Here is a 20,483-nt window from a genome sequence, read left to right on the forward strand (position 1 = left end):
TACAAATTTCTCAGCATGTTGCCTTGCTGAGGAGGTCCTACTATGTTTTTATAGCCATCTTAGCTTAAACCTTATGATGGGAGTGATAAGAAACCACTCATGGAGATTGATGAGGGGCCTTCCTTCCTGCCCTGTAAGAGGTGTCTGGCAGTTGTCCGAGCAGCTTTATCTGATGGCTACTTGGCATTTGTTTGTGCGAGTCCACCATGATCTTCACCATGGTACTTAGAGAGGGGCCCTGCAATAAACTGGGGTCTTTGGAATTGGCCTCTTCTCCATTATTCACTGCATTGCAGTGTTTGTTTTTATTTTATTTTTTTTACTTTTGCTAAAACACTTGGCTTTTAAAATTGGGTAGTTTTTCCACTTAACACTAACGGACTGAAAAAATGTTTTCAGTTCACAAAAAAATGCCCACAAAATCAAGGAAAAATGTATAATTTATTTGACACATCTGAGCACACTTAATTTCTTAGAGCAACTTTGCATAATGTATAACAATATCTAATAACAGGTCATCTCATTACAATTGTCATTGTCTGCACTGATGCAGAGATAGGTCTGGGAATCCATATGGGGCCTGTGAACAGTGCGTCAAACTAAAAAACCCTCACAATGCTGTAATACTATGACAATTTTACTTTCAAATGGATATGTTTTTCAAATGGATAAGGTCTCTTTCTTGAAGACATCTGTTACACCTTCAATTCAAAAATGCTGGCTGATTTGTAAGACATGGCAGAATCTGTTTACTAAACTATCTGAGCTTCTTCCGATCTGATTCAAGATCATCTACCACAGTGAATTAGGTGATCTTTGAGCTCCTGATAAAACACAAGCATCCATTGGCATTGTACTGACATTGTGAAATACTAAACTCTCATTGTTTCACTCCTTGTGAGTGCAGCAGTTCCTCCTCGACAATAGGATCTGTTTCAAGCTCCTGCTCGGGGGTTTGCTGAGCATCTGATGAGGTTTGTAGTTCTCTAGGTCCAGATTCCAGACGGAAGACTGTAGGTACCTGGCCCAATATAGGACATGTCTCCTGTAGACCAGAAATCCATTGAGCCAAAGTGGCTTGGTCACCCTGACCTGCCATACACATGGCATAAACCGGCCCCTCTTCCACTGCCCAAGAATGAATGAAGACAGATCAGTGATAAGGGTCTAGGCATAACCATTGTTTATAATTTAAAGTTAACGTAAAGTTGACGTATTTGGACACTTAAGCATAAAATTCATTGCAATACATAATATTTCAAACCAAGTGGCATCTGCAAACAAATGATGCTAGACTTTTCCTCAGAACTAACTTCACTTTGCTTAGACATGTTTTGCAATTACTTTTAACAGATCCCAAGGTAATTTAAGTGGATGTATGAATTCAGATCCCCTCAGTTCTAATCATGTTTTAACTTGATAAATGTATAGATTGTTTTATCATTTAAAACCTCACTAATCTTCTTTATGCATAATGTTTGAAATGTGTGCTTGTGCTATATTTCTTTAAAATAATGCCACTTAATTTTATGTTATTTAATACAATGGCACTCACTGTTAAGTGTGGCTTAAGTGTCCAAATACTTTTTGGGGCCACTGTATGCATGCATGCACAACTGAATCATGAGCTTCACCATTATCCACATCGAAGCTCTCATCATCACCCATGTCTCTTTCCAGGTCGAGTTCCACCCGCTGAGGGAAGAAGAAACTCTGCTCAGGGCCAATCAGCTCAGGGTCAAATTCTTCCTCAACCTACAGAATTGTCAGATACATCAAATGAGTTGATAACAATAATATAGTTTATAATAAGTGAAATCATGAGCTCAATGATGGTACCTTTTCTTCAGGTGGTATAAGGTCTGCCCGTAGCAGATAATAATGAACACAAGTCTTTCTGAGCCACAGTGGGAATGGGCCTTCTGCAAACACGGGCTTGCAGGGATTATGTTTGGCCAGAAGGTAGCGCTGGTCTGGACTTTGGATACCTGTTAACAGGCAAGATGTGTTCTGTTTGCATACTCTCTTGACTGTGAAATCCTCAAAATGATATTTTTATGCCAAAATGCAGTTAAAAAAAAAACTTTTTTTTCTAAAATGGATTGTTACGTTTTAAAATCTAATTGAATTAGTCAAATCAGATTAAAAAATGTTCAAAGCCATTTTACATTGTATTAAATGAAATAAACTGAATTCTATATTAATGCACCAGGTTGCTTAGAAACTGTCAACAACCTACAGTAAGGCTAATATATTCTTGACTAAAGTATTGTTTATTGTGATTATTATTATTAATACATTTTATTTATTATGTTGGCTTTGTCTACAGATTTTTGCATTACAGTGATTTTACCATGGTTAAGAGGGTTTTATGCACTCAGATCTTGGCTAACCACACACTTTGACTGTGGTAAAATCAATATAACACACGGCATTGAGCGGCTTATAGCTTTAATATAACATTACAATAAAATGTAATACACAACCAATAAAGATCAATTGTCACGCACTATTTATGCCACTATTGTTTTAAAAACTATTTTACTTTTGATTTGTACAATGATTAAACTACAATTAATAAAGCATCAGTATAAAGATAAATTATTACAACTAATAAGAGCTACATACCAACAATATGAGGTTTAATGACTTCCTCTCCTGTCTCTGTGATGTCTGTTGATGGATACTGAAAAGAGTGAAATAAAGCACTATTTATAACACCAAAAAGCCTTTCTTTTCAGGATACAGTAATAAAGCTAGTTCACTGTACATCAAATTCTGCTAGTGTGATGAGCTGGTAACTGATGTTTCAATGACTAGAGCTGGTTAGGTTAGTTGAAAGTCACCTGATAGATTGTTATTTTGGCATCTGGGTCATCAGCGATGCGAGTAAGACTGAATCGAGCGAGGTCTACTGGGTCGCTGGGGAGTACATGTGGGATGGGGTAGGGGTTTGCGTGCTTGAACTTGGGAAACCAGTACATGATGCGCTGGTACTTCCTCACAGGATGGCTCTTCTCCCCAAATATCTGAGCCAGCAAAACTTTGGTCTCAACATTCGGCATGACACCTGGCAAATTTCAAAACAAACAAATGAATAGCAAAAGTACTTGTGGTTAATACAATGTATCGGTAGTCTCTCTCTCTTTCTCTGTCTTTCTCTCACACACACACACACAAAACATCGAAAGTCTAAACACAGTGTTCTGGGTTCCCACACCTTTTTAACAATGAAGGTCCTTGACTTTTCCATGACTTTACAGTTAAAAATAATGATTTCACTTGCAAATAGCAATTTCTAGCCAATTATACATTGTAGAGTGAAGCACAACTAGAAAAATGATATTCACTGTAGAAATTTCCATTTCTTTTCCATGTTTTTTTGAGATTCAATCTCATGTTGATGACATTTTCAGGCCTGGAAAAACTTACTTAACAATTTGACTGTGGGAACTCTGAAAACATGCATCTCATAATTTTAAAAACAGTTTGATTATTTTAATTCTTTGTTTACAAAACAAAAATTATACTTAAACGTAATTTAATTGTATTATTTAAATTGATGAGTTGGATCAGATAGTGAAGAAAAAGAAGCCACCATTTGCCCACTATACATGGGAACTCCTAAAATACTGTTTAAAGGACTATTCCAGGTTCAATACAATTAAGCTCAATCAACAGCATTTGAGGCATAATATCAATTACCATAAAAAATAATTTTCACTTGCCCCTCCTTTTCTTTAAAAAAAAAAGAAAAAATCTGTGTTCCAGTGAGGCACTTACAATGGATGTGAATGGGGGTCGATCTGTAAACTTTAAAATACTCAGTTTCAAAATTATAGACACAAGACAAACAATATGTGTGTTAACATGATTTTAAAATCACTTACTAACCATTTCTGTGTTAATTTAAGCCAATTTTACAACCTTGTTGCCATGACAACGTAATGTCAACAAACCCTAAAATTACTGTAAAAAATTACAATTTAAACAAGTTTATAGCTCAAATAATACTCAAGTTTTAACAGAAGAATTAATGTTAGTGCCTTTATAAAATAAGCTTCACATTTCTGCATTTAAACCCTCCAAAAAACGTAAAAAGAATTTAAACCTCCGTTCTCTTTCACCCTCTCGCCTTTCCACTGCTGTCTCTACCTCTCTTCCCACACTAAATGTATTTTCCACCCTTGATGTAAACACTGCCACAGACACACTAAGCTCTACTTTAACAACCTGTCTAGACAACATCTGTCCTCTCTCCTCAAGGCCAGCACGTACTACTCCACCCAGCCCCTGGCTCTCTGACGTCCTTCATGAACATTGGACTGACCTCAGGGCAGCTGAGAGGAGATGGTGGAAATCTAAAGATCCAGCAGATCTAGGTAAGTATCAGTCTCTGCTTGCAACTTTTTCAGATAACGTTAAATCTGCAAAAACGTCCTACTACCAGAACAAGATCAACAGCACCTCAGACACTCACAGCTTGTTTAGAACATTCAACACACTTCTCTGCCTTCCCCCTCCACCACCTGAAACATCACTGACAGCAGATGTCTTCACCACATTTTTTACTAATAAGGTTACAACCATCAGCATTACATTCTCAGCACCTCACCCTGTCAAACACCTGTCTCCTGTATGCAACTCTTCTATCTCTATGTTCTCTCCTCTGACTGACACTGAGGTCTCTAAACTCCTCCTCTCCAACCACCCTACCACCTGTTCCCTTGACCCCATTCCTTCTCACCTTCTCCAGGCCATCTCTCCGTCCATCCTACCTGCACTCACACACCTAATTAAAACATCTCTACTTACAGGCACTTTTCCCACTACATTTAAGCAGGCTCGAGTAACCCCGCTGCTGAAGAAACCCGCACTTAACCCCACACAAATAGAACACTACAGACCAGTCTCTCTCATCCCATTCATGGCAAAAACACTTGAAAGCGCAGTTTTCAATCAAATCTCTGCCTATCTCTCACAGATCAAGCTGCTGGATGACAATCAGTAAGGCTTCAAAAGTGGACACTCCACCGAGACTGCCCTGCTGTCTGTCACTGAGTCGCTGAGACAGGCGAAAGCTGAATCCAGATCATCCGTCCTGATTCTGATGGACCTTTCTGCAGCCTTCGACACAGTCAACCATCAGATCTTACTCTCCACCCTCTTTTCACTGGGCATCACAGGAACTGTGCTTGACTGGTTTAATTCCTATCTCTCAGGTAGGTCCTTCAAGGTAGCCTGGAGAGGTGAGGTGTCCAAGCCACATCAGCTACTTACTGGGGTACCTCAGGGTTCAGTACTTGGGCCACTTCTCTTCTCTATATACACAACATCACAGGGACCCATCATTCAGGCACATGGTTTCTCTTACCACTGCAACACTGATGACACGCAACTCTACTTGTCTTTCCAGCCCAACAACACCACAGTGACTGCTCGAATCTCTGCCTGCCTGGCAGACATCTCGGCCTGGATGAAGGAACACCACCTGCAACTTAACCCAGCCAAGACCGAACTCCTTGTCTTTCCAGACAACCCTGCTGTTGAACACAATATCACCATGCAGCTGGGTGCAACTAGAGTAACGCCTTCCAAAACGGTCAGAAATCTAGGGGTAACCATCGATAAAACTAAATTTCACAGACCACATCTCAAAGACCATGTAGATTTACACCCTACAATATCAGGAAGATAAGTCCCTTCCTCTTTGAACATGCCACACAACTTCTTGTTCAGTCACTTGTCATAACTAGACTGGACTACTGTAACGCTCTCATTGCAGGCCTCCCTGCATGTGCAATTAGACCTCCTGCAGCACGTCTGGTCTTTAATCAACCAAAAAGAGCGCATGTTACACCACTCCTTGTCTCTCTTCACTGGCTGCTGGTTGATGCACGTATCAAGTTCAAGGCTCTGATGCTGACATACAGAACAGTCATCGAGTCTGCTCCAGCATACCTAAAATCATTTCTGCAGAGCTACGCACCCACTAGAAGCCTGCGGTTGGCTAAGGAACATCGCCTTGTTGTATCAACACAAAGAGGCACCAAAACACTTTCCCGGACTTTTGGCTTCATCATACCACATTGGTGGAATGAACTTCCCAGCTCCATCTGTGAAACTGACTCACTTTTTGTCTTCAAAAAATGGCTAAAAACACATCTTTTCCTTGAACACATAACCAGTCACTTAAAAAAAAAGAAAAAAAAAAAAGATTGCACTTTAATCTGTTTTGAATACTATTCTGATGCTAGTGAAACTCTGTAGTATGGCACTTTTCATACCACGGATTCGCTTATGTTTTCCTCTTTTGTAAGTCGCTCTGGATAAAAGCGTCTGCCAAATGAATAAATGTAAATGCAAAAATTGGCTCTATTCACTTCCATTGTAAGTCCCTCACTGTAACTTCAATTTTTGCTTCTTTTTTTTTTTTTTTTTTTTTTAAAGAAAAGGACTGATGAGCCAAAATAATATTTTTTGGTAATCAACATTATACCACGAATGCTATCGACTGAGCTTAACTTGTATTGGACCCAGAATATTCCTTTAAAGAAGCTAAAATATACGATTTCGTTGTTCATAGTTTTGATTACTTTCCTATTATTCAAAAATTTCAAAAAAATAGTAATAATAAAGAATACGTGCATCCAAAGTTTGACCACTAGTGTATTTACACATATATAACACACACCATAACTCTCCATCTGCTCCAGCAGCTGCACACCACACTCCTGCTGTCTTGGATAGTGGTTAAACATCCTCTGTATAAAGTTTCGTGCGACAAACACCTCTTTAGGAAACACATCCAGGAGTTTATTATAAACCGTAATGTCTCGTTCCACTCCAAATTGTGGCATTTTCTTTAGGGCAGCATAAATAAACTCCACATGTCCCCGTCGACGAATGTCCTTCTTGTTGAAAACATCCACGACCCTGTTGAAATCAGCCTTGGTCTTTGATTCCTTAGCAGCTCGCTCAAATAAATCCTCATGTGTTACCAAAGTTTTGTCTTTATTCTGCATCTCAAATTCGATTGCTTTTTCAAGTTCTGTTCGATCTAGTTGACTGGTGGAGCACAATACACTGCAATGGAAGGGCCTCAGCACCTTTACAATGATTGAGAAGAATGACACAGGGCATTAAACACACAATTATGTAAACCATAAAGCAGCATTTTTCATAATCAGGTACCTGGCCATTGCTTTGCTGTGATCCAGGGGTCTGTGAGCATGTTCCACCTGGCAGGATCAATCTCTGGACAGGCGTCCCCAAGAAACGTGCAACACACCCAAAACACCGAGTGCGTAACAGATGACGCGAGGCGTTCATGATTATGACACCACAAACCACACTGGAGGAATTATAGTGAGAGCCTGCATAAACCTTGAAATGACATAAAAAAAAATCATCAGTGTCAGCCAGTATTACTGCAGCTTTTGTTATGAAATAATTCATTCACTTTATGTAACTCTTTCTATATGCATGTTATGAAATAGTACACCATAACTGTTGTTTGCTTTTCTCTAGTCTTAGCTACTTTACAGTACTTTTTGCTCATTTACACCATCTATACTGTGTGTAAAATGGTATAAGGTGTATTTTTTGTGTATATTGTTAATACTGTATTTTACAACCCTAATTCCAAAAAGTTGGGACAGTATGAAAAATGCTAATAAAAACATAGTTATGTGTAAATTATGCTCATCCTTTGCTATACTGAAAGCACCACAACTACACATTACATGATGTTTTTTCTTGTGAATTATTATTATTTTAAATGTACAGTAATGGGTAACTTGCACATCTGTAAGGGCACCATTAATGCAGACAAATATGTAAAAATTTTGAAGCAACATTTACTGTCATCCAGCACTGCATCTTCCAGCAGTACAACTTCAAACCACATACTGCCCGGATTACAAGTGCATGGCTGTGTAAGCAGAGAGTGCGGGTGCTAGATTGGCCTTCCTGCAGTTCTGACCATCTCCAATTGAGAATGTGTGGTGCATTATGAAGTGCATTAGATGGCAACAAAGACCCCGTACAATTGTGCAGCTGAAGAAATACATAATGGCTGAATGGAGGAAAATTCCACTTTCTAAACTTAAACTTGTGTCTTCAGTGCCCAAATGCTTTATAAGTGTTATTAGAAGAAATGGTGGTGTTTCACAGTGGTAAACACTCGACTGTCCCAACTTTTTTGGAGCGTGTTGCAATCATCTGATTTGAAATGACTGTACTTAAAAAAAAAAAAAAAAAAAAAAAAAAAAAAAGAAAACAATGAAATTCAGAAGGTAAAACATCATACAATGTGTAGTTGTAGTGCTTTAAATATAGCAAAGGGTGAATATAATTTACAAATCACTCCTTTTTGTTTTTAATAGAATTTTTCATACTGTCCCAACTTTTTCAGAATTCGGGTTGTATATTTTAGGGCATAATCTATTGTATATTGTGAACTAAGGATGTGTCAGTACAATCAAATATAGATATATTGCGATACCTCTTCTCACGATATTGTACTGATACATTACTTGTATCGATCTTTATGTTGTGCTTATATATCATGCCCAGGCATTTCAATAAAGAGAAAGCAGGTCATCTAAATAAGTGCAAACTGAGCGCCGTTCCTCAGTGCAGCGAGAAATGCTTCTATGAAGAGAGAGACATGTCCTATATATCAATGTCAATACTTGTAAATAGGACAAATACCTGCAAACAATAAACATACAACAAATATATATATATATATATATATATATATATATATATATATATATATATATATATATATTCAAGACATCATATTTATTGATGGAATACATGGAATTTGTATATTTTTTAAAAGCGAAAATGTGACCAAAATGATGAAAAACTAATAATAAATAAAAAATGATAATATTACAATTTCTGTAATTTACCAAGTGAGAAGGTCCCCTGTATAAATAATAACAGCATTAGCTGAATTTTTGTGAGCTCTGTTGCTATCTATCTATCTATCTTAGTAACTAATACTTCTGTAAATGAATGGTAATCATAAAGCTATAAATGGGACTTTCTCATTGTAACTAATATATGTAATGAAATGGTAACCATATCTTTGTGACAGATATAAATGAGACTTTCTATAAATGCAGCTCTCTTATAAAACAAAATGATTATACGATACTAAAAGACACTACGTAATACTTAAGTCAACACTGACGATCACTGAATGTACTCAAATCCCATACTGCTGTCAAGTCTCCTTCAAACACGCACCGGCATGATCTCCTGGTCTGTCGCATTTCGTCTTCCCTCCTGAAACAATATGAATAACTTCAGACTCTCGTTGGTTCCGGACTCGCCTTCTGAACATATTATTCTCGCTATCACCACTAGATGGCAGAGAGGTATCGGATGAAAATACTGACATCGCTGCCAAAGTCATTCTTTTTTTTTTTTTTTTTCGGAGCTAGGTGTTGGGAAACTGTACAGCCATCAGAACACTACATTAACTTATTTCTTTTTCGCGATCTGCGAATACAAGGTTGAATTAGAAATCTCACGTGCTCAATAAACTTTACATGGACGCTGTTCCTCCATCGTGCAGTCGTGCACTTGCCCCGCGTGATTCACTCACCGCTCATTTCCTGGATTCGTGATTTCACAGTGTATCAACTTGCAAACCTCGATGTCTCCTCCACAGCACGCTGTCATGTGTGTGTGAGTATCCCTGCAGCGCTTGGCAATGCTGTTGACACCGTGTGTGGAGTTATGCAGTTTGTTTCTGCCAAGGGGATGTACTAGTATAATCAAATATTTTAGAGATCTATAAGGAGTATTGTTTTGACTCAAACATGGATGGATCTACGAATAGTCTTGGTGAGTTGACAAATCACAGGCTTGGATGTGTCAAACAAAACGTTCAGTGTACTCCCAAATTACTAATGTCAAATTGAGTTATAGAGATGATGTTGAAGAGTACGTTTTAAGTATGCAACTGTGCTTATTACAGTAAAACTAGTCCAGCACTGTCAGTTGAATATCTATGTCTTGTTGATCGTCTTTCATTTTACATAGCATTGTGCTTTTATTTATTTATTTATTTATTTATTTATTTTTTACCGATAAAACTTTTTTCAAAAAACGTTTTTATTACGCAGATACAGTTTATTGAAGTGTGTGTCTCTGTCACTAAAGTGTGCAACAAATAGTCTGAAAATCAGTGACACTGTCAGACTCCCATTTACTATTTTAAAGTTTCCGCCAAAGTGCAGTATTTACAGTTAATGTCATTGTGGGACTTAGTATTAGATGTCATAAAAAAGAAATTAACATGTCAGAAAGATTATGAAGGCTCTTACACAGCTTGAAGGGAATTCAGTATGCATTTATTATGATTTCACTCTAGTAACATTAACTGCAGTAATTAACTATGCTATTTTGGCGGAATTCTATGTTTACAGTGGTACATTTGTGTAAATGACGGTGCAATTTTAACACTCGGAAGTAACTTTTCTCAGTGGTTTTTTTTTTTTTCTTTTCTTTTTTTTTTTTTTCTCAGTTTTTCGTGTGTGGATGTTTATTCTCTTCTATTTCTATTTATTCACTTCTAGATAACTTGTTCAGTAATCCATACACTTTGTCAACATATTTTAGTTTAGCTGTTCCATTCTGCTTCCATTGACACACCCACAACAACAACAACAGCGAATAACGGCAGTTAATTGCGCCATCTTTTAAAAAAAATGAAAATAAATATCAAGCAACGCTTCGTTTCCTCTTCAGGCCTTCATAATTCTGTCACTTTTCTAAATGACTCGGACATTTCACGTGCACTAGAAGCGACACAACAATTTAGAACTCTTCATTGTAATCAACGAAGCCGCGTGCAAGTCTAGACACCTTCGTTGATTATAATGGGCGCGTTCTAGTTTGTCGTCTCGAGTCTTGCAGTGAAGATGTTACAGATTCTCAGTGTTGAATGGATTCATTGTGGGGTGTCTGTAGCGGTGCCACGACATGTGCTATTGTTTGGTTTACTGCCTTGTAACCCGCCTGGGCCAGTGGAGGTCAGTTAATATAATGTGGAGGAAGCCCTCTGGCATCTGCTGACTTGCACACTATGCTTTTATAGCAAAGGCTTAATTTCTCCTAGTCTGTCTTTCTGTAATGGGCTCTCTGTCTCTCTTTAGTGCCACAAAGTCTGGATCATGTCAGAAGAGATGACTGTCAAAATTCTGCAAGTCAGATAATTGTGCAGTCTGATTGACAAGTTGACAGGTTTCTAAATGTCTTAAAAATGTATTGGTAACGCTTTACAATAAAGTTCCATTTGTTAACATTAGTTAATGCATTAGGTATGATAAACAAACAATGAACCATACTTTTACAGCATTTATTAATCTTTGTTAATGTTAGTTAATTAAAATACAATTGTTCATTGTTAGTTCATGTTAGCTAGTTCATAGTGCAATATCTATTGTTAACATACGCAACTTTTTGATTTAAAAAATGTATTATTCTATGTTAAAATTAACATGAATTAAGATTAATACATGCTGTAAAAGTATTGTTCATTGTTAACTATTGTTGTTAGCTAATGTTAAAAAATGGAACCTTATTGTAAAGTGTTACCAATGTGTTTTAAAAGTGCATTACTGTGGAACCAGTTCTTATCTGGGTGTCTGCAAATGCGTAGACACTTTGATTATGTATTTTAATTAGATGAGCCACCAGCAAAGACCTTGGATCGGGCTGTTTAAAAAAAAGTTTACATTTAGGCTACATAGTAATTTTAAATATTAAACAGTTGGTAAGTTTGGTTGTACGTCTGCTAATGGCCCATTAAAGCCTCAAAGCAGAGATACCCAAACTAGAGACCTTTGATTTGGCCCGCCTTGCCACATATGACCGTATTGATGCAGCTCTTCATTGCATTAGTTAAGCAGATTGCAGAGTAATATTTTTTTAATATGATAAAATCATAAAGGAGGGAAACCAGGGCACATTTTATATTTTAATATAATACAGTTTGATACAGTACACAGTTTACTTTCTGGTCCACGGCCCTCAATCAAGTTTGATTTTTTTGACACTTCATAGGAAAAAGTTTGGGCACCTCTGCCTTAAAGGGGATAGTTCACCCAAAAATGTAAATTCTCACAACATTTACTCACAATCATGCCATCCCAGATGTGTATGACTTTCTTTCTTCTGCTGAACACAAATGAAGATTTTTAGATGAATAGCTCTGTAGATCCGTACAATGCAAGTAAATGATGGCCAGAATTTTGAAGGTCCAAAAAGCACATAAAGGCAGCAAAAAAGTAATACATAAGAATCCAATGATTAAAACCATATCTTAAGAAGTGATATGATAGGGGTGGGTAAGAAACAGATCAATATTTAAGTCCTTATTTAAGTCTCCACTTTCACTTCCACATGGTTCTTCTTTTGTTTTTGGCTGTTCGCATCTCCACCTACTGGACAGGGAGGAGAATTTATAGTAAAAAAAAAAAGGTCTTAAATATAGATCTGTTTCTCACCCACAATTATCATAGCGCTTCTAAAGATATGTATTAAACCACTGGAGTCGTATAGATTACTTTTATGCTGCTTTTATGTGCTTTTGGGACCTTCAAAGTTCTAGCAACAGGCCACCATTCACTTGCATTATTTGGACCTACAGAGCTGAAATATATATATATATTTTTTTAAATCTTCGTTTCTATTTTGCAGAAGAAAGCAAGTTATACACATCTGGGATGCCATGAGGGTGAGTAAATTATGAGAGAATTTCCATTATTGGGTGAACTATCCCTATAATGATATCTAAATGGAAATAGTAGTTGCAATGGTTTTCAATATCTGTGCGGAGATGTGTCAAAATTACATTTCTTTGATCTTTAAACTCCTACATAGTATCACAAATGACTGTTTTATGAAAATTATTTCAGTCTGGAAGATGTCAAACTCATAAATGCATGAGTTACTCTGTCTCTCTCTCTGTAGTCTCTATGGATGTTTAGGGGTCAAGTGTTTGTCATGCATACAGAGACATGATAATGTGTTTTTCATAACTCACTTGACTTCTTAACAAAAACAACTCTGAATAGGTTTAAAAGAAACAATTTCACATGGCAAATTAGGATCAAATCAGTAAAAAAAAAAAATGTATATTGTAAAGTCAAATGATCGTAACTCAGATGCAGTTGTTTGGAGAAAACAAAGATCAGAAGCACAACTAAACCTCCCAGCTAGGTAATTTTGCTGTCTTCTTCAACATAACCTGAGAAGGATGGGTTCCGTTGACAAGCTGCGTCATCAAGACGCACTTTTATAGTTTTCTTTCCCATCGTGGGAGGTGAGAAATTGGGTTTGTGAGTAAGAATGAACATGCAGGGGCGGACAGTGCCACACAGAAACTTCCGCCGTCGCCATGAGCGATGCGACTCAAAGCTAACAGGAAAGAGAGCAATGAGAGGTGGGCAAACCGAAATGGAGAAGTACCACTGGGCTTATGATACTTTCCTTTATTAAGCGATACTTTCATTTATTATGTTGTGGTTCAAAGTGAAATCGGACACTTACTAATATTAGATGGATTTTGTACAAATTTATGTCAAGGTTTGTTGAAATTATTGCATAATCAGGGATTGGTGCTGGCCAAATAAATCACAGGCTCTTTCAGCTAATTTTGCGTGTAGCATATGGTTTTATAAATCATGGTTGAAGTGCAGTCACCTCATCCATCCCAGCTTCTCATGAGCATTTAATTTATTTTAGGGAACATTTATTTCATCTGGACTTGCAGCTGCTACATTCACTGTAGCTTTGGCCAGACTGATGTTGTGGGAATTCGGTGGCAGGAGGCCAATTATTTTTGTCTGCTAAAATCGGTCTCAATTTTTTGAATTCTGAACTGCTGAGGTTGGTACTATCGTTGAACACATGCACAAACTTTCGCACGAGGGTTTACACAAACCGAAGACATGAGCAAACATCTGAAAAAAATATTTGAGTAGTAATTACATTACTCCTAAACTAAACCATAAACCTAACCCTAACTCAGATATGACTGAGACCAAAACACTGTTCTTTTACTTGCATGGATGGCTTTGAATGGATGTGAAATGAAAACAGGGCCTATGAAATCTTTTTTTTTTTATTTTTTTTTTATTTTTTTTAAATTCCGTTTTACTTTAATTTTCCCAAATTTTGAGTTTTCAATAAAAAATAATTCTGAATTCCATGTTTTAAAATTATATTAAATTTTTTATATATTTTTAATTTCTAATCAAATTAATTCATAGAACTTTAATCAAATGGAAACAGAACAATTAATTTTAATACCATTGCATTATTTTTTTATTAAATGAAGTGCGTCTATACAGATCCAAAGCCTAACAGCCTACATATTTTCACAAAATATGACTTTATGCTGATTTAAAATTTATAAGTAACAACTTTACTGAATTTATTTGGAATTCATATTGATAAACTGAATAAATTGAAATGTAATGCCCTTATAAAGGTAAAAAATGCTCCAAAAATCAAATCCGGAGGGCAAAAATTGCCCCATAATAAAAAAAAAAGTTAATATCTGACCCTGCTACAGAGTTTTTATACTTTTAGCAGAAAGCCGAAGCACTTTCTGTTTGTAACTTCATACCTCTGTATAAGCAGTTTGCTGTATAGCTTAATGTGCTTATTAAACAGCAAAAGGCTGCGATTTATTTATATAAATATATTGTCTGCATGTGCTGCACGCTTTACAGTGAATAACTTCTCTACTTTCTGTCATTTAATTTAACATTCCCTTTGAAGTGCACAGCACATGTAGACTGTTTATTTATTTAATTAAATCTCAGCCTATTGTGGTTTAATCATCACAATAGGATATATGTCTAGGCCTGTCATGATAACTACTTTTGTTGGACGATATATTGTCTGAGAAATAATTGCGATAAACAATATTATTGTCATTTTAAGACCATTTTATTCCACTGATATAATGATAATCTAATAGCATAATAATGCAAGTACACCCTTTCAAAGAGCAATGAACTTTTAATTCTTAAGAATATTCAGACATAGGGGGCCTGGGTAGCTCAGCGAGTATTGATACTGCCCCTGGAGTCACGAGTTAGAATCCAGGGCGTGCTGAGTGACTCCAGCCAGGTCTCCTAAGCAACCAAATTGGCCCGGTTGCTAGGGCGGGTAGAGTCACATGGGGGTAACCTCCTCGTGGTCACTATAATGTGGTTCACTCTCGGTGGGGCGCATGGTGAATTGTGCGTGGATGCCGTGGAGAATAGCGTGAAGCCTTCACACGCGCTATGTCTCCGCTGCAACGCGCTCAACAAGCCACGTGATAAGATGCGTGGGTTGACGGTCTCAGACGCTGAGGCACCTGAGATTCATCTACGCCACCACGAGGACTTAGAGCGCATTGAGAATTGGGCATTCCAAATTGGGGAGAAAAAGGGGAGAGAGAGAAAAAAAAGGATATTCAGACACTGGAATCAGAAAGTAAAAAAAACATTTAAATTTGGAAGGCTCCTCTCCATCTCCAAATGCATTTTTTGTTCCCAGCTCAGAAAACTGGATGGGATTGGTATGTTTTAGATGAGCTTTTAGGTTAGTTGAATTGCAACTTTTCATTGCCACTGTTTTTAAACAAAGTTGGCATACCAGCTCGTTCACGTTAATGGACTCTCCTCTTTCATTCGGCTCAAAGCTAAAATGTTCCCACACCGGAGCTGTGGAATGTGGCTTTGAAACCAAGTCCATTTGGACTTATTCTTCCAAACTTTCTGGCTGGAATTATGCAGTCGTCGGGAAAACACCTATTACAGGGCTCGACATTAAGCATCGTCACGTGCTTGTCCTTTGGACAAGTAAATTGGTCATTCACTTGTCCAAGTAAAAAAGTTACTTGTAAAAAGTTACAAGCCTGTATGAATTTCTCTCTTCTGAGGAACACAAAATTAGATTTTTGGCAGAATGTTAGTCACAGTCACTATTCACTGTCACTGCATCTTTTTTCTCTCTGTAAAATAAAAGTGTATTGAGACTGAATCTAGCATTCCCACTAACATCTTCTTTTGAGTTCCACGTAAGATAGAAAGTCATACAGGTTTGGAACAACATGAAGGCAAGTAATGATGACAATTTTTGGTAACACTTTACAATAAGGTTCATTAACATTAGATAATGCATTAGCTATCATGAACAAACAATGAACAATATTTTACAGCATTTATCAATCTTAGTTAATGTTAGTTACTAAAAAAAAATACAATTCGTTGTTAGTTCGTAGTGCATGAACTAATGTTAACATATACAACATTTTATTTTAATGTATGAAAATGTATTAATATACTGTATGTTGGAATTAACATTAACCAAGATTAATAAATGATATAAAAGTGTTTATTGTTAGTTCATGTTAATTGATGTAGTTAACTAACGTTAACAAATGGAACCTTTTTGTAAAGTATTACCCAATTTTCATTTCATGGGTAAATCATGTCTTTGAGAGTACAAGTCAACTCTCACCAGTTGCATTAAAAGCAGCTGTTTAATATTGACAAAATGCATTGAAAATGTTAACTGATAAAATCCTGAGAGAACCTTGCTGCTAAATCAGCTATGTTGTATATTCAAAACAGATATGCATATTAAAGATTTATTAATGTTATAGTGTTAGTATTATTATAATGTATATTGTTATATACTTATTCAAATTGACTGATTCACATGGCAGAGAAAATACCTCAGATACATACATTAGATGGAGCTCTAGAAAGACAAGAGATGTAACGGGACTTCAGGATTATATAAGCGTTTCTCTTCACTCTACAGACGGTATTATTACACAAAGCGTTTTTGCAATTTCTGCCTTTCTTGTTGTTTTATGAGGGAGTGCCACGATGTGACGAGACAGAATTAGATTTCTCCAACATTGCATGCTTGCGATGAAGACAGCTTTGTTGATTATAAACAGGCGCAATAGTTTTATCGCATCGCTCGCTTATAGAAACGTGGTACAACACCATTTGCCTGTTCAGTTAACAGGTTTATACCCGTTTATATATGTAAAATCTAAAGTTCAGTAGATACGCGCACTGCTCGCACTCACAAGCTGCTGTACTGCACCACGAGTGAAGGCTAGAGGGAGAGAGGGCGACATGATAGAGGGAATTCCCCGCATTTTGAAAGTGAAACATGTGGGAATGATTAAAATTGTGCTCAATCCCGCACTATTGAGCTAACATTCGTTATTGAGATTTTAATCAGGCTACTTGTCTGGTTGGGCACGTAAAGTTCTCTTTAACTTGCCCGTTCAAAATTTCCACTTGTCCCGGACAAGTGTTAATGTCGAGCATTGTATAAAACACATATTAGCCTCGAGTAACACGTGAACTTCACTTGTCGCTGTCCGCTCTGTGTGAGTGTGTGTCTGTGTGTGGAGGTGCTGCCTGAGCCCCACCTCTGACAAAAAAAGAGCATACTAGAGCACAGACGCAGTGCGACTGGCTAAAATGTTGGTGACATTCATTCTTATGTAAACACAATGGGCAATATCGAGGTCAGCAAAAATTATCGAGGTCATGTCCATATATTGTACGATAAGACGATAATGTAATTATCATGACAGGTCTATATATGTCCATTCGTACATTCATTTTATCCCAAATATGTCAAATTCCGTGACATTCCACATTTTGTAGTTAATTCCGCTTTTATGACTGGATTCTGCGATTCGGTCCATGCTTTCCACATCACAGAAATCAGAGAGCCATATGAAAGGCATAGCATGGACAATTTTCAGAAACATATGAGTAGTAATTACATTAATATAGCCCTAACCATAACCTAAACCTAACCCTAACAGTACTGAGACCAAAACATTGTTCTTTAATTTACTTCTTTGCTAATGTAGTATCTCACTATCCAGAGATCAAAAGGGATTTGTCGTCAAAAGCAGAAAATGGCTATCTACTAACTACTACATCAATGTCCCACAAGATCATGTTGACTTTGGCATGACAGTCACTATGGCATTTGACTTTGAACCGTTTTTTTGTTTTTCAGGGTGTGAAAAAATGTTCTGCTCCAGACAGAAAAATCTTCACAATTCAGAAAAAGTCTTTACTGAAAAAAAGAAGACATGAACGAACAAGCCCATATTCATTGCTAGATATTATCTTGATATCTATAATCTATTGTTATAGGAATGTCTGCTGTTTGTCAAGTATGTCTGGTGGTCATAGAGCAAATCTGGATATGTGTGAATCAGAAAAGCACACTATCCTTACTATTTCTGAAGTATGCCAGATATATACTGTAGTGATACACCGATACCACTTTTTCCTCTTCCGATTCCGATATCCGAAATCTTGGTATCGGCCGATATCGATCCCGATCCCATATCAGTGTTGTTGTTGTTTTTGCATAATCAGTTTAGAATATCTTTACATTATTGTGTGGAACTAATTGGGAGTACTCTTTAATATGTGAAGAAACACAAACCTCTAACTACACATTATTTCAAGATAAATGTATAGCCTATTAAAAAACTTCATTGTTAACTAGTATACTGGATAATGTAGCAGCAATATTAACAGTAATTCCAGTCGTGCACCTTTAACTTTAAAAAAACTCTGGCTTTTATTTTGACATTCTGATTTCTGAACTCTCCAGGAAGTCCTGTATGTATCTGTATGTAGGCAAGTTCACAGTAGTTTAATTCGCTTCTTATTCGAATTCTGGTAAAAATGCTCCTCCGGTGCCATTCTAAATCATATAAGTGAACCGAACTATTGAGCATCTACATCTGAGATGTTGTTCGTGAGTAGCACTCAAATATTGCGCACCGCGTGAAGGCTAAAAATAGCCGTGTGTGTCAACAGAGCAGCGCCATTCACTACACGCTACGCGTGCATTTTATATATTTACTTAATAAACACAGACTTTTGTGATTCACAGAGCTATTGCACATCTTCAAATGGCTTTGAATAAAATGCACGAGTCATATGAACTACTTTATTGGTGTTTTTATGGTTCTTTTATACCATTTTTGGAGCTTGACAGTAACGAACATGACTAACACACAGTATCGGATTTGGATCGGGCTCGTCGGACCAATATCCAGGTATCGGATCGGTGTGTTCCTAGTATACTGTGCACAGTATGCAGATGTTCTGTATGCATAGAATACCGTTTCCCAAAATGCAATGTGCATGACATCATACATTTACACATGCACTTATCTCTTAACTTTTTATTTACAAAGTGATAACTGGATGCTACTGTTTAATTAAACATTCACATTATGAGATGAAGCAGTGTAGCATGCTACTGTTTGAAATGTTTATCATCATTATTCAAAATGTTTCACATATTTTTCTAAAACCTTTCCAGTATTCTGAGTATACTGCACAGCAAGCAGTATGCCAGTATTCCATTCTTAAACTAGCCTCAGTTCAAAAACTTTGGGTAAGGCTACCTTTAATTAGGTGAGAAATGTATCGGCACAAACCCTGCTCACAGATTAGAATACCGTATAGTAATTGGAAACCTGCATTTTTTTTTATCAGTAAATATATACCTGAAGGCCTTTTCAACAAACTGAATTAATGAAAAGCTACATTATTTGACCATGAAATGCATTCATGAGAGGACATTCTGGTATGTTTTAATATTTATATTTGGTCAATGGTTGTGAAATAAGATATGAGATGTTTATCCACCATTTCAGTTTTGCTCACAAGACTTGATTAGTTGATTAGATCTTGATAAACACATTTTTGCATATGGTTTGCATTAGCAAGAATGTGAGAGCAAAACATTTACGGAAATGGAAGGGGAATGAGGGAGTATAATTTAGGACCTTGGTTGGTTTTGACTTTCAAAGAAACCATGCAGATCAAATCCAGATTAGTTTTGGTCATTTCAATCTTTCCCTTTCAGCCGGCTTTCACGGCAGATTTTCTCCTGAGATATAGGATTTGTTGTGTTCGGAATCAAATACTAGTCTACTGCATACTGCCCAGTGTATACTGTATATACTGTACTGTATTCAGCAAGAGATGTCTAGTTATCTCAACATTTAATGTGGTTAGTGTCAACATTATTTTTTTATCCAAGTTTGTGCAAAAATGTCTATACGTTTGGTTGTCTAATTAAATAATGAATAAAAAAAAGATGGTATTACTTCCGATTTATTCGTCACACTGGAATGAAAGATCAAGTTGAGCGCATAGCATTGGTGGATGCAGTATCCAGAGCAATGTGCTCTGCTGTAAACTGTATTAGCTCACCAGTGTATCAAATGCAGACAGAAAATGTGTATACTATGCACAGTATACATACTGTATTTTATGGTGATATAATATTATGAACATAACCTTAGAAGCTCATGTCAAACACAAACAACTCTTCTGAATTCATCTGCTAGCACCTTCTCCAATATTGCAAGAATATTAAAG

General features: G+C 36.8%; 2 protein-coding genes across 9 annotated transcripts in view; one reads left to right on the forward strand and one right to left on the reverse strand.

Moving 5' to 3' along the window:
• Positions 1-432: 432 nt before the first annotated feature.
• LOC127415130 (evolutionarily conserved signaling intermediate in Toll pathway, mitochondrial-like) lies at positions 433-9,741 on the reverse strand. 5 transcript variants are annotated; one of them, XM_051653743.1, is made up of 8 exons: positions 9,626-9,741; positions 7,195-7,386; positions 6,695-7,109; positions 2,847-3,070; positions 2,629-2,686; positions 1,840-1,988; positions 1,635-1,755; positions 433-1,128 (listed from the first exon to the last, which is right to left on the reverse strand). In XM_051653743.1, exons 2-8 carry the CDS (start codon positions 7,330-7,332, stop codon positions 881-883), a joined length of 1,353 nt encoding a protein of 450 aa, XP_051509703.1. In that variant the 5' UTR covers positions 7,333-7,386; positions 9,626-9,741; the 3' UTR covers positions 433-880. The 5 variants fall into 5 exon arrangements, with proteins under 5 accessions (XP_051509703.1, XP_051509675.1, XP_051509684.1 ...); XM_051653715.1 differs by lacking the exon at positions 9,626-9,741 and adding an exon at positions 9,265-9,303; XM_051653724.1 differs by lacking the exon at positions 9,626-9,741 and adding an exon at positions 9,209-9,303.
• LOC127415075 (echinoderm microtubule-associated protein-like 3) overlaps positions 9,474-20,483 on the forward strand; it is a 67,506-nt gene continuing 56,496 nt past the window's right edge. Inside the window, exons 1-2 of one of the 4 annotated variants that reach the window (XM_051653584.1) lie at positions 9,694-9,867; positions 12,727-12,763. In XM_051653584.1, the coding sequence (XP_051509544.1) occupies positions 9,847-9,867; positions 12,727-12,763 (58 nt within the window). In that variant the 5' untranslated portion in view covers positions 9,694-9,846. Of the gene's footprint in view, positions 9,868-12,726; positions 12,764-20,483 lie in introns of all 4 variants that reach the window. The other 3 variants (XM_051653618.1, XM_051653606.1, XM_051653595.1) reach the window with 3 other exon arrangements.

Source organism: Myxocyprinus asiaticus, chromosome 2 (genome assembly GCF_019703515.2).
Source record: "Myxocyprinus asiaticus isolate MX2 ecotype Aquarium Trade chromosome 2, UBuf_Myxa_2, whole genome shotgun sequence".
In the NCBI taxonomy this organism is placed as follows: Eukaryota; Metazoa; Chordata; class Actinopteri; order Cypriniformes; family Catostomidae; genus Myxocyprinus; species Myxocyprinus asiaticus.

Excerpts from the sequence above, each read along its gene's own strand:
- LOC127415130 (XM_051653707.1), bottom strand. The coding sequence starts at position 9,290 with ATGCGACAGACCAGGAGATCATGCCGGTGCGTGTTTGAAGGAGACTTG. Across the intron at positions 7,110-7,194 it reads CACAGCAAAGCAATGGCCAG|GTGCTGAGGCCCTTCCATTG; the intron begins GTACCTGATTAT and ends ATCATTGTAAAG. Across the intron at positions 1,129-1,634 it reads GAGCTTCGATGTGGATAATG|TGGAAGAGGGGCCGGTTTAT; the intron begins GTGAAGCTCATG and ends ATTCTTGGGCAG.